This window comes from Physella acuta, unplaced genomic scaffold (assembly GCF_028476545.2).
Source record: "Physella acuta isolate Inbredline_101_S28 unplaced genomic scaffold, ASM2847654v3 ptg000079l, whole genome shotgun sequence".
Taxonomy (NCBI): Eukaryota; Metazoa; Mollusca; class Gastropoda; family Physidae; genus Physella; species Physella acuta.
The window spans coordinates 131,191-146,334 of NW_026731599.1; the positions used below are offsets into that span (position 1 = coordinate 131,191).

General features: G+C 37.8%; 1 protein-coding gene across 1 annotated transcript in view; it reads left to right on the top strand.

Annotated features, from left to right (window-relative positions):
- Window positions 1–15,144, top strand: part of LOC131954848 (ATP-binding cassette sub-family B member 6-like) — an 81,825-nt gene that overhangs the window by 17,113 nt on the left and 49,568 nt on the right. Inside the window, 3 exon segments of the mRNA XM_059318665.1 lie at window positions 768–973; window positions 8,349–8,441; window positions 11,373–11,572. Of these exon segments, the coding sequence (XP_059174648.1) occupies window positions 776–973; window positions 8,349–8,441; window positions 11,373–11,572 (491 nt within the window). The 5' untranslated portion in view covers window positions 768–775.

Sequence of the window (15,144 nt, forward strand, 5' to 3'; positions counted from 1 at the left end):
CGACTTTTGGATATTTATACTTTCTCCCGCCTGTCTACGCCGTCCGTAATAAAACGCTTTCATTGCAACATTATTCCACAGACAGTTTAGTGGTCGATAGACATTCAAAGCGGAGGGGGGGGGGGGCTACATTATGACTTGCTAACTAAAGAGAAAACAATGCTACATCTAGCCATAACGACCGATTATAGATAAACATCGTAACTAGTAGTAACTAGATTCTACTAATTATCCACATCTTAAATCTACATCGTTACCTCTACTAACTATTCACATCTTTAAACGACATCGTTACTACTAACTATTCAGGCTTTTATTTCTAGTTATTTAGGCTAAATAGCAGTTCAGTATTCAATATTTAAAGAGAATAATTTAAGTTCTACTTTTTAGTGCATTATTACATAGAAACTTGTTATTTAAACGTTTTTATGAATTTTTTCGCTATTTTTTAAAAAATTATTTCATAGTAATATTTATTATAGTATAAAATAGTGTGTTTGTATTTCTACTTATTATAATTGTTGGTATGTTTAATCCTTCTTTGATTGCATTTTATTTGTATAGTTCTCAAAATATAAAACACTTACGCACAACTATAATGCAATGCACCGTTTTCAACAAGTGCTGGGTGGCTTAATAAAGTAAAAACAGCGAGTAAAACGCCGGAGGCAAATTAACATCTAAATAATAATAGCCGGCTACCTCCTTGTTGCAGCTGGTTGGTGCCTCCTGGTTGCTCGCATCAAGTCTATCTCTCCTGTCCACAGCTAGTAAAATGCAGTTCTGTCCTAATGAAAGTGCATGGCAAGATGTGTGGGTCAACAATGGATTTACTCGATGTTTCTTTCAATCAACTTCTGCAAGTGTCGTGGCTATTTTTATCCTCGTCTCTGCTGCTCTACAGACGTACGTATACAGCAAGCATGCGCTCAAGGCCGACAAGACACGAGCGTCCAGACGCTACTCCGTTCAGGTGAGATGTCTTGTTGACATCATGTCTTGTTGACATCATGTCTTGTTGACATCATGTCTTGTTGACATCATGTCTTGTTGACATCATGTCTTGTTGACATCATGTCTTGTTGACATCATGTCTTGTTGACATCATGTCTTGTTGACATCATGTCTTGTTGACATCATGTCTTGTTGACATCATGTCTTGTTGACATCATGTCTTTTTGACATCATGTCTTGTTGACATCATGTCTTGTTGACATCATGTCTTGTTGACATCATGTCTTGTTGACATCATGTCTTGTTGACATCATGTCTTGTTGACATCATGTCTTGTTGACATCATGTCTTGTTGACATCATGTCTTGTTGACATCATGTCTTGTTGACATCATGTCTTGTTGACATCATGTCTTGTTGACATCATGTCTTGTTGACATCATGTCTTGTTGACATCATGTCTTGTTGACATCATGTCTTGTTGACATCATGTCTTGTTGACATCATGTCTTGTTGACATCATGTCTTGTTGACATCATGTCTTGTTGACATCATGTCTTGTGTGTCTCCTTAAGGTTATGTGCTGTATTTCTTTGAGGTTTCTATCTGAGTGGTGGGACGAACTACCCCCAACTTACACACAAAATAAAAAGCTATAGAAAAAATAATTGACTTCATCTAGTGACTGCACTATGTGACTATAGAAAATTGTAATTGTTTCTAGAATTCATGTTCTTAAGAAAGTTGGCCGGCTTGCTTCTCTAATTTGATTGTTTCTAGAATTCATGTTCTTAAGAAAGTTGGCCGGCTTGCTTCTCTAATTTGATTGTTTCTAGAATTCATGTTCTTAAGAAAGTTGGCCGGCTTGCTTCTCTAATTTGATTGTTTCTAGAATTCATGTTCTTAAGAAAGTTGGCCGGCTTGCTTCTCTAATTTGATTGTTTCTAGAATTCATGTTCTTAAGAAAGTTGGCCGGCTTGCTTCTCTAATTTGATTGTTTCTAGAATTCATGTTCTTAAGAAAGTTGGCCGGCTCTCTAATTTGACCGTTTGGAGTTTAAAATAGATGACCGGGATGGATAGGTAGACCTACCCAGTCGCGTATTAAAGAGAGGGGGCTGAAAAAGCAGGAACCAGAGGCCCCCGACATTTAGGGGACAAAAATTTACTTTTTAAAAAAAATGTAAATTTAATGTCTCTATTGCCTTTATTCTGTTTAGTAATTTTTTAAATGTCTAATTTTAAGCTATGTTATTTACCAAAGACTAAAATAAGAGTTGTGCCCCGTGAAAAAAATTGTTTAAATTAAGTGTACATTTACTTTAAACAATAGAAAAATACGGAACAACCCCCCCCCCCCCACCCACCCCCACACACACACTCACACCACAAAAATGCTTTTTAAAAATGCATGAATATTGAGATGTTTTAGCCAATATGTCGTAAAACTAAAATATTTGAAGACCATAAAAAACGGCAAACATGTAACGCGAGTTCTTGGACAGGGTCGATGCTGAAAGTGGACGAATGAGTTAGGACGATCGAATATAGATGACACAAGGCGGCTTTCTTCATTTCTATAATTGTATTACATCAACCTTACACGACGACTAAATCAACGGCAGACACAGGACAAAGACTTCCTAACACAACGACAACAAGACTGACTTCTACTTTTTTCCCTAACAATCAACACATACTCCCCTACGTCACATCCTTATTTCTTTTATCACGCATTCCGAATATTTTATTAATCACACTACACACATACTCTCAAACCATCAACATCTTTATTAAACACATTCAACTACACTCATACTCTCAAACCATCAACATCTCTATTAACCCTGTTCAACCACACACATACTCTCGAACTCATTCAATACACTTAAGTCTATTCACAACATATATATATATATATATATATATATATATATATATATATATATATATATATATATATATATATATATATATATATATATATATACCGCATCCTTTTATTTTTTATATACCGTATATAGAGAAAAATAGCACCCTCCCGCGGCTCCGCCCGTGCAAAATTAAAAGAGATTTGTTTGCAGAATCCTCCCCTGGAAAGTTCTAATCAACTTCCCAAAGTTTCATGGCGATCGGATGAACGGTGTCAAACTGCAGTCGAATTTTATTTTTATCTCAGCCCTCAGCGGCCCATATTAGCCTTTGGGGGCCGAAACAGACATTTTTATTTGCAGCAAAATCGCACTCTACCAGGGCGCCGGCGTAAAAAAAAGATTTTTTTTCAGAAATCTCACCTGAAGTGTTCTAATTAACTCCCCAAAGTTTGATGGCGATCGGATGAACGATTTCAAACCGCAATCGACTTTTATTTTTATATACCGTATATAGAGAAAAAACAAATCGCGCCATGCCTGGGGCGCCATCCCTGCGAATTTGATTTTTTTTCCCACAGAAACCTCCCCAGAACTATTGTTAGCAACTTCCCAAAGTTTCATGGCGATCGTGTGAACAGTGTCACTGCAATTCACTTTTATTGTTTTTATATATCACATGTAGAGAAAAATCGCACCCTTCCGAGGCGCCGCCATTTGCGAAATTAAGATTTTTTAACCGAACCCTTCCACATAGTGTTCTAAAGAACTCACCAAAGTTTGATGGCGATCGCATGAGCGGTGTAAAACCGCAATCGACATTTATTTTTATATGTGGTATATAGAGGAAAAACAAATCGCGTACTGCCGGGGCGCCACCCCATCGAATTTGACTTTTTTTCCGCAGAACCCTCCCCAGAAATATTTTTAGCAGCTTCCCAAAGTTTCATGGCGATCATGTCACTGCACTTCAAATTTATTATTTTTAAATACCACAAATAGAGAAAAATCGCATCCTCCCGTGGCGCCGCCCTTGCGAAATTAAAAATGATTTTTTTACAGAACCCTTCCAGGTAGTATTCTAATCAACTCCCCCAAAGTCTCATGGCTATCAGATGAATGTTGTCAAACCAAAATCGAATTTTATTTTTATATACCGTACATAGAGAAAAATCACACCCTTCCATGGCGCCGCCCTTGCGAAATTAAAAATGATTATTTTGCAGAACCCTTCCCTGCAGTGTTGTAATCAACTCCCCAAAGTTTGATGGCGATCGGATGAAGGGTGAGAAACCTCAATCGGCTTATATTTTTATATATCGTATAAAGCGAAAAAACAATTCGCGCCCTACCGGAGCGCCACCCCTGCGAATTTGAATTTTTTTTTTCGCAGAAACCTCCCCAGGAATATTCTCAACAACTTCCCAAAGTTTCACGGCGATGTGGTAAGAGGTGTAGTAATGCTTAAAAGACAGACAAACAAACAAACATACATACATTGCTGTATATATATATATGTAACACATATGGTTACCACTTTTACCAGCCATGGGGGGATACGAATTAAGTTTTAATTCATTGGGTTGCAGCCCCTGTGGGATCGCAACACTGTTGATGTAGTTTGTTTTGCATGCTCTTCAGTGAGCGATTTTACCTGTGTCCCATGTTATGTGACATGGGATTATGGGTAGTTCGTGCCTAGCCATGTCAGTCACACGCAAGGCTGCTATATGTGGACACGGAGGGTGACGGTACCTAGAGGTAGAAATAACAATGTAGACCTAATGAAGGTAATGTGGTTATATAAATTATGTTTATTGTTAGAATACTTATTTGTGTATTCCTGCTAGTGCTGCGTGTTGCGCACTAGTTAGGTTGAGTATTTATTTAAGTATTTATTATTGTACTACTTATTGGTACTTGTTGGCAGTACTGTGTACTGGCCGCAACATATTTTATTGCACCCGTGTATGTTTGTAGCCTACACGTGGTATTATCATTGATGTAACTTTTTGTTTACATTTATTTTTGGGGCTACAGTTTTTGTCCTTTTTTTTGTTTCATTACTCATCTCTAATCGTCGTACTACTGTTGTTCTACATCGCCGTTTATGGCTCGATGTACTGTTGAATAAAGTCAATCAGTGGACAACAGCGTCGCTTCAATTTGTCCTAAATCTCAGGGTCAGCCCTTTTAACTACAACACCTCAGTGGGTAAAAGCATCCTCACTGAAAGAGGGTTACATATATATATATATATACTAGCGTACCCGTCCCCGTGCGTTGCCGCGGGAACAGAAGAAATTCCAACCAAATATATAAGAAGGGTTTCATCCTATATTGTTAGACGCGTCAACTTGTTTTCTAGAAGTGAGTTATTTAAATGTAAACAATGCCTGCGCTTGGATACCGGGACACGGGTTTACCTAGAATGCCGCATGAAAACATTAAACACTCATCGAAATAATGAGGTAGATCACACTTCGGTGACCGCCCATGTGTCAGGGACGTAGATGGGCGCTTTTAGGAGCCCCCCCCCCCCACCGATTACTATACAGCATAGGCACCGCCTACGGCCCCTGGCTTCTTAAAACTGACAGGCGTCATCGTGCCAATAGCATCCTGTAACAATGATACAGATTGCGTCATTCGCTAAAGTGACACAAATGAACAGGATTTTTTCCTTAACACGTAAAAAAAATTATTTGACGTGTTTTAAACATCAGTGTGACTGATGCAATATGTTAGCGTTACTAATGGTCTATTATTAGATGCTTGATCTCAATTTCTGATTGGATTGTAAAAAAATAGATGCTAATTGCATCATTCGCAAAGTGACGAAACTTTTTGGATTTTTTTACGGACAGAAAGAAACGTCCCAGTTAATAATCTAACCTTTGTTAATTTTTCTGATTATTAAAATAAAACGTATTACATGGCCCTCAGCGGCCCTTGTGAGCCTTTGGGGGCCGAAACTGAAATCGCACCCTACCAGGGCGCCGTCGGACACGCCTGATTCAATTTAGTGAGCGTTTGTAACGCCCCATCCTACCCATTGTCTATTACACTTTTTAGACCAAACGTAGTCGCCATAGCTCTCACGGGAAAGACCAGGGCGCCAAATCGCATCCAGGCGAGGGACCGCCCATGTAAATTTAAATCCCCCTCCCACGCCCACCCACACACCCCCTCTCTCACCCCAGAAACCTTCTCGTGAGTGTTCATCAACTCCCTAAAGTTTTATGGCACCAGAATAAACGGTGTCGAACCGCAATGGTCTTTATTTTTATATACCGTAATAGAGAAAAATCCCACCATCCCGTGGCGCCGACCTAATTAACTCCGCAAAGTTTGATATATATATATAGGATGAATGGTGTGAAAATGCAATCGATTTTTTTAATATACCGAATATAGAGAAAAATCGCGCCCTCCCGTGGCACCGCCCTTGCGAAATTAAAAAATTTTTTTTACAGAACCCTTCCCCAGAGTGTTCTAATGAACTCACAAAAGTTTGATGGCGATCGGATGAACGCTGTCAAACCAAAATCGTTTTTTATTTTTACAAACCGCATATAGAGAAAAAACAAATCGCGCACTGCCTGGGGCGCCACCCCTGCGAATTAAAAAAAAATTTTTGCGCAGAGGAGGGGCCCCACGCTTCAGCACCGTCACTGTTATCTGAATTAGTTTGTAAACTTAAATAATGGTTGCTGAATTCACTTGGGAAAAACGAAATGGTCAAATGCCGACGTTGTTGATTGTTATAGTGAGTTATCTCCCACCTAAATTGGGACTGGTCTTAAATTATAGTGTCACACCTCCCTGTGTGAAGGGTACGGTCGCCTCGCATTTGACCTGAGGTGACTGGAGACGAGTGGAATCGAATTATCCCCCGACCTGACCAGGGAGGAAAATTTGGAAAACAAGTAATAAGATACCCTATTGTATGCGGGCCGATGAAGACGTTTCGTAGTGAACAGACGGGATGCTTGTAGTAGACAGTCAGTGACCTTCTTGTATTGTTATAACAAAATTTACATTCAGTGGCGGGCATAAAGGGTGGGAGGAGGGCGATTTATTATTATTTATTTTTTTTAAGAAAATAAAAGTGTTATGTTGTGCCTTCTTAAGGATTCATCCGTTCCCAAACAGAATTATCAATTTACCGAAATCATTCAAATTGTTATATTTATGTACAATCGTTTTCCAATGGTGCTGACCTAATATGGATTAAGAGACTTAGTTGGGGTGTCACAAAAAACTCGGCATATCTGGGAAAACTTCGTAAAGGGGTCAACACTGACCAGTTGTATTTCCCTATATAATCTTTGTATTTTATGGGAAAAACAGAGGGTAATTTGAAAACGGATTTTAGGGCACTTACCCTCTTTACATCTGGCTAATTTTTGGCATGCTTATAAGTAAATGGCTTGGCCATAGGGCAGACCTGTCGGTTTCACTCTAAGCTCTCGACGAGGGCTAAAAAAGAACCGCGAGTGAAATTCTCTTTATATGAGCTCTGTTACGAAAAAAAATTTCCTCCGACGACCCCCCTTGAAATTTTGTGAGGTGGTAGGAGAACGCCTTGGGGTGTCACAAAAACTCGCCATGTCCGGGAAAAATCGGGAATCTTCAACCTGGCTATTTTTTTGTACACCTGTATAGATGTGTTTTTCCGTATGGAAAAACTGTTGGTCAGACTTAAAGCTCTCTAAGAGGGCTAAAAATGACCGCGAATGAAATTCTCATTATACGAGATTTGGTCATTTGGTCTATGAACAGGGGAGGTAACTTTTTAATGTAATAATTTTTAAATATTTTGTATACTGTTTTCAAGAAAAAAACAAAAATCATAAAGTATAGCATTGTTTTAAATAAATATTTTGTTTTAAATTAAGTTTTGCATTGTACTGAAATTGCAAAAATTAATTGCGAAAGTAATTTATTATAATATTTGATTGATACTATTAAGAAATCCCTTGCAGTTCTAATAACCGTGCGAGTAATAAGTTTGCGAATATTCCATCAATATTTGTGTAACGCGAAATTACTCCCCTGTATAAATTTAGGCCCTAAGCATTTAACATAGCAGCCAATCACCTATTAATTAATCATTCAATTCCTCAATTTTTTTGAAAACCTAAGCGAAGCTAGGCAGTATGCCTAATATATATATGTATGTGTGTGTGTGTATGTTTATGTTTATATTTGTGTTTGTGTGTGTGTGTGTGTGTGTGTGTGTGTAATTTTCCTGTGTGCGCATTTTTCTATTTGCACATTTTCCGTTGAGCATTTTCCCACTGCGAATCTTTCTGGGTAACGATTGAGACGGCTGGCCTTCTTGGTTTTCATGTCAAAAGAAATTCTGAAAATTGAAATCCCCTGCGGTGTATTGTGTTCCCTCTCTGCTCAAATCTTGGCTAGGTTTATGGTGTAAAAATGGGGCTATAACTAAATGGTCAAAAGTGGACATTAAAAGACTGGACAAAGACGGTCACGTGATTAATCATGTTCTCTGCCAGGTTCTCTGCACGATTCTCATCATTATTGAAAGTGTCCTTCACCTTGCCATGAGCGATGTATATTTGACCCAGAAAACATTGTATGGATTTCAGGTAAATAAAACATACATACACAAACACACACACACACACACACATATATATATATATATATATATATATATATATATATATATATATATATATATATATATATATATATATATGTTAGAGGGGGTTCCCCGATTAAAGAGAATGGTAATTATTCTCTCAAATCCGTGCATTCCCCTTTGGAAAAGGGAAGGTTTATCAGACCTGAACAAAACTAACTACTTCACACTAATACAACATTAATATTAACTAAAAATAAAACTTAGTAACACACAGTTAATACATTCATTTATCTACATTTGACGTCACAAAGCAAAAGCAAAAGAAACAACACAAATAAGACCTGGCCAGTCTTTCATATTCAAGAAAACATCACTTGAATTCCTAATACAAATCAAAAAGACAAAAAATCCTTAAACTTACATCCCCATACGAAATTATTCACCTTGGTTACATAACATTCAACAAAATATGTAAGTGTGAATTGTAAACCCGCATTTTACTTAACCCAAAATTACACAAGTGAATATCATTTTCTTAAGTCCTACACTACTTTCACTGCTTGTGTAATCTCAGAAACACCAATGTAAATGTCATTATCCCTAGTTCTTATTTTTCTACTTGCGTGGCTACAAAATCTCAGAATCACAACAATCCAGATCGACAGCGGCAGGAAGATTTCCAGCCACTGGAATAAAACATTGAGCCACTGGTACAAACATCAGCCACATGTATAAACTTCAGGGTCGGACCACAGAAACAAATCTCTGGTCAGAGGCGTAGCGACCCTTCCCGGCGCCCGGAGACAAACTTTTCGATTTGCACCCCCCCCCTCGAGATTTCCATTTGCAACCCCCCTCAAACTTTCGATTTGCACCCCCCCCCCCCTTGAGATTTTGATTTGCACCCCCCCCCCCCCTCAAACTTTTGATTTGCACCCCCCTCAACCTTTCTATTTACTTTTCCAACCCATTTTAGCGCCCCCTAAGGTCGGCGCCCGGGTACATAAGTCCCCCCGCCGCCCCCTCGCTACGCTACTGTCCCTGGTCACCGGAACGAAGCACCTATTCACAGAAACAAAACGTTTTGCCACTGGTACAAACATCAGCCGCATAGAAAATGGCCACTGGAACGAAGAACGTATCTACCGGGACAAGACGTTTGGCCACCGGTACAACATTGGCCACTAGTCTAAACATCAGGTCACAGATGTAAACATCTGGACAAAGCACATATGTACAGTGAACAAGACGTTGGGCCGCTGGTGTGAACACCAGGCCATATCAACATTACATCAGCTGGGCCACTGAGCCAGCCCTCGGCCAACCCTAAGGCTGCTACTAGAAAGCCTCGACTAGCCTCTAGCCCTAGCTATGTGTGTGTGTGTAAGAGAGCTCACACTATCCGCCCTTCCTCTCATATAGTCTGTCCAACCTCCCTTTTCCCCATCCTTTCAAACCGCCGGCTTGACCCTACCTGACACAGTTAGTGGACTTTCGCCCGTAAATGAAAGGAGGCGGCCCTTTAGGAAGACGGGACATTAAATCAAAACACAAATGCATGCTCACACCTAGGGTCCGGTCAAGCTCCGGCCGCAGTCCACGACTACGAACGCTTGTAAATTACCCGTGACACCCTGGCAGACCCCCGCGCCGTGAAAACCGGGCGCCATCTTTTGAGAAGGGGAGGGAGGAACATTACCCCGATTCAGCTATAATTAAACACAAGAAAAACAAGCAAACTGTGAACACAAATAAAATAACCAACCAACAATAGAGTACCAACCAATATATATATATATATATTGAGTCTACCTTCATTTGTACCTGTATTGAGTCTACCATCATTTGTACCTGTATTGAGTCTACCATCATTTGTACCTGTATTGAGTGTACCATCATTTGTACCTGTATTGAGTCTACCATCATTTGTACCTGTATTGAGACTACCATCATTTGTCCCTGTATTGAGTCTACCATCATTTGTACCTGTATTGAGTGTACCATCATTTGTGCCTGTATTGAGTCTACCATCATTTGTACCTGTATTGAGTCTATTTGTACCATCATTTGTACCTGTATTGAGACTACCATCATTTGTCCCTGTATTGAGTCTACCATCATTTGTACCTGTATTGAGTGTACCATCATTTGTACCTGTACTGAGACTACCATCATTTGTCCCTGTATTGAGTCTACCATCATTTGTACCTGTATTGAGTGTACCATCATTTGTGCCTGTATTGAGTCTACCATCATTTGTACCTGTATTGAGTCTACCATCATTTGTACCTGTATTGAGTCTACCATCATTTGTACCTGTATTGAGTGTACCATCATTTGTACCTGTATTGAGTCTACCATCATTTGTACCTGTATTGGGTCTACCATCATTTGTACCTGTATTGAGTCTACCATCATTTGTACCTGTATTGAGTCTACTTGTACAGGTACTAGAGGCGTGTACCATCATTTGTACCTGTATTGAGTCTACTTGTACCATCATTTGTACCTGTATTGAGTCTACTTGTACAGGTACTAGAGGCGTGTACCATCATTTGTACCTGTATTGAGTCTACTTGTACCATCATTTGTACCTGTATTGAGTCTACTTGTACCATCATTTGTACCTGTATTGAGTCTACTTGTACCATCATTTGTGCCTGTATTGAGTCTACTTGTACAGGTACTAGAGGCGTGTACCATAATTTGTACCTGTATTGAGTCTACTTGTACCATCATTTGTACCTGTATTGAGTCTACTTGTACAGGTACTAGAGGCGTGTACCATCATTTGTGCCTGTATTGAGTCTACTTATACCATCATTTGTACCTGTATTGAGTCTACCATCATTTGTACCTGTATTGAGTCTACTTGTACAGGTACTAGAGGCGTGTACCATCATTTGTACCTGTATTGAGTCTACTTGTACAGGTACTAGAGGCGTGTACCATCATTTGTGCCTGTATTATGTCACTGTGGCTACTGGCTATGGAGAGACGAAGTATGTTACCAAGTTTACCAACTAGAGGTCAAGGCCTTGTCCTACTTCTCTTCTACGGCTTGTTGTTTGTCCGCGAGAATCTCATGTTTATTTCCTGGAACAATCCCACTTGGTGGTGGAAGCTGCAAAGGTCAGTGAACAGGTCATAATTGTTGAAAAGGTCAGTGAACAGGTCATAATAGTTAAAAAGGTCAGTGAACAGGTCATAATAGTTGAGACAGTCAAAGTTGAAAAGGTTATTCTAGTCAAAGCTACAGAGGCGTAACGGAGAGGATGAGCAGAGCTAGCCCCACCCCCCTCTCTATCTCTCTCTCTCTCTCTCTTTCTCTCCCCTAGAACAATTTATCAGAGAGAGCGGCACCGTTTGGGGAGATTTGTTTGAGTACAATATGAAGGAAGTTTAGCTGATATCGAAACTCATTGACGTACGTGACCAATTTTTGAAGGGTTTGTTGTTTTATCCAGAATATTTGTACAACATTTTATCCAAATTACTTCCTTTAGCGTAATCAAGGTTTTTGTATTACTGTTACACAGTTGTATCTACTCACCAATCTGGTGTAAATCCTTCTGATTTACATTCGCGAAAAAGCGCACCTCCCCCCCCCCCCCCCCCCCCCCCCTCAAAAAAAATAATGAGCGGATTTTACCAGTCACTGATTCTTGAGGCTTCAGATTTTTTTTTCTTCATTAAACCATAAAACAATCAAGGTTGAAAACAGTTGAATCGGTTTTTAAAGCCTTCTATCCGTTTATTTCATAAATTTATAACTGTAAATAATATTATTCAACATTGCAGCTTAATTTTCTCTATCCCTTTTGGCGCCACTCACACCCCTCTCTCTTCCCCCCCCCCCCCTCTCTCTCAGCTACGCTACTAAACAGTGTGAGTACAATAAAGAAAACATTAATTACCTTCTTTGAGAAATCGGAAATAGCGTAAAATACTACTTCGGGTCACAAAGGCAAACGCAAACACAAACAAAAACGCAAATACAAAGCAAACACAAAAGCCAACATAAACGCAAACAATAACGCAGAGAGAGAGAGAGAGAGAGAGAGAGACATAAACGTAAACATAAAATACATTTAGAAACGGTTTCTAAACTGTTATTGATGAAAAATAATAATTAGTAAACAGTATATTAAGTGTATAAAATAAATAAAAGGTATTTTTTAGAATACGCGTGTTTTACCTACAACATTGCAATTCATAAAACTAGGGTAATTAAAAAAATTATTGTTGTTTTTTCCAACATAAAACAAACTTAAATAAACCGGGAGTGATCTCCCCTAAACTTTCTCCGATATTCTAATATAAAACTACGAGGGATGGAAACTCAGGACATAGACATTATTTGTAATCCATTTTTAATTACTTAAACTTTTTATAATAGAATTGAATCTCGTAAAAAAAAGAATTGCACACCAAGCGAACGCCTAATAAAATGTGCATAATAGTGCGCAATATTATTAGTACTTTACGTAAATTTACGTGCGTTTTTTTGAGAAATCGGAAATAGCGTACTTTCGGTCAACGGAAATTACTCAAAATTTGACAGAAAGTAGAGAATTAGATCTTTTACTTACATGTGAAATTTCATTTATCTATCTGAAATAGTACTCAAGTTATAGGCTTTTGAAAAATTCAAAGTAGAAAAAGTACCATTTCCGGTTATCGGAAATCGCTTAAAAGGTGATTCTGATCTACGATTTTGATAAAATACTTATATATGAAATTTCATCAACCTAGCTGTAACGGTACTCAAGTAATCGTGTTTACACACAGACAGACACACAGACATACGGACAAGATTGCAAAATTATGTTTTTCCGTATCAGTCAGGTGTAAAACGTCGGGATTTGTAAACATCTCGTGTTTTTTTTTTTTTTGTTTTTTTTTTTTTGTTTTTTTTTTTTTTTTTTTTTGGAACATTACAATACTTTCTCTATATGAGAAAGTAAAACATTGTTTGTCAAGGGAAGTAATTGGTACAAATGGGCGTAATTATAACAAATGAATAAGGAAACAGTTGAATATGATGAAATATAAAACACACAATCAAATTGCATTTAGGAAAGTTACATCAAAATGATATAAGCACTGTCATTTTAATCTCATTATTACCTGCGGCCTTGTTAAGTACTCTAGGGCGGCATGCAACTTCCGTACAAAAAAAAAAAAAAAAAAAAAGATTTGCAAAATTAAATTGACCGAAATACTCACGTTATTTAATCATTTTTTTTTTCAATTTATTCAATAACGGTAACAACAGTAGGAACCGAGGCCTTTTTTTCCAATGGCCGTTTAAAAAAAAAATAACAGCATTGTAATAAAAAGCAATGGAGTAGTCAAAACATTAACATAGCAGTAATAATATTAATATAGTTAAAATACAAAATGAGATAGAATCAGTGGCGGAACTAGAAAAAAAAGACTCCCACGCAAAAAGTTGTTGGGCCCTCCTATATATATATATATATATATATATATATATATATATATATATATATATATATATATATATATATATATATATATATATATATATTATAAACATCCTGCTTCACTAAATTTTAAATAATCTATTACCTGAGTAATTTAATTAATTTCATTGCAATGTATAACCACCATACTACAACAAACTAGACAAAATTATGCCTAAATTAATTATGTTTATAATTGTTTTAATGACATTTCATGTTTACCGAAAACTGTGACAAGAAACATTTGGTAACAGTCAAGCTAGTCAAAGTATATTTTTGCAATGGTTTATCGCGTTATGTTTATTTTTATGATTTTTGTATTTATATTATTATTTTTTAATACATTCATTTTTACTTTCTCGTATATACGAAGTATAGAGAAAGTATTGTAATCGTGCAAAAAAAAAAGATCGAGATTTATACAAATCTCGACGTTTTACACCTCACTGATACGGAAAAACATAATTTTGCAATCTTGTCCGTATGTCTGTGTGTCTGTCTGTCTGTTTGTGTGTCCGTGTGTAAACAAGATTACTGGTAATTTTTATTTTTACATTTGTTACTTTACCATATATGGTCTGTGGTGTAATCACTGGTTTTTTCCACTGTCTTAAGAAAGTCTTAGACTCAGTATTTTTCCATTATGAGATGATTGGTTGATTCGGACCAGGTGGTACCCCAACCAATAACCTTCCATGTTGCCTAAGTCGATAAATAGACCGCGCACAGGTTTCTCTAGGCAGTTACTTGACCAGACATCGTTGAGAGATAATAAGCCCTTGCTGTCGCCGTTTATGACTAAGTAGTTTAAGCAGCATATTCTTATATTACTTGTGGTTAAGTAATACTTTATGCTTATAGCAGCGTTGTGTAAACTGTGGTGATTTTTCTGAAGTGTTAAAAGCTGTGATAGTGTATCATATTATTTTTTTCACACAAATTGTAAGTTGGGTTTTGTTCATTCTGTAAATCTATTTTATCCTGTATAAATCTAGTGTCCTGCCACGACTTTGTACACTCATTAAAAGTTATATGCAGATTAAATGTATTGTTGGCATCAGTAGTTTCTCTAGTGTTTCCCCTAGACATCAAGTACGAGTCCTAGTGAACTATTGTGTTAGCTTTCTTTTATTTAGGCTTGTCGCCATCTGTGTATAATCAGTTAAACGAATCCGGGAGCGTTCGCCAACTATCTGGCTGATAGAGTGGTGTTTC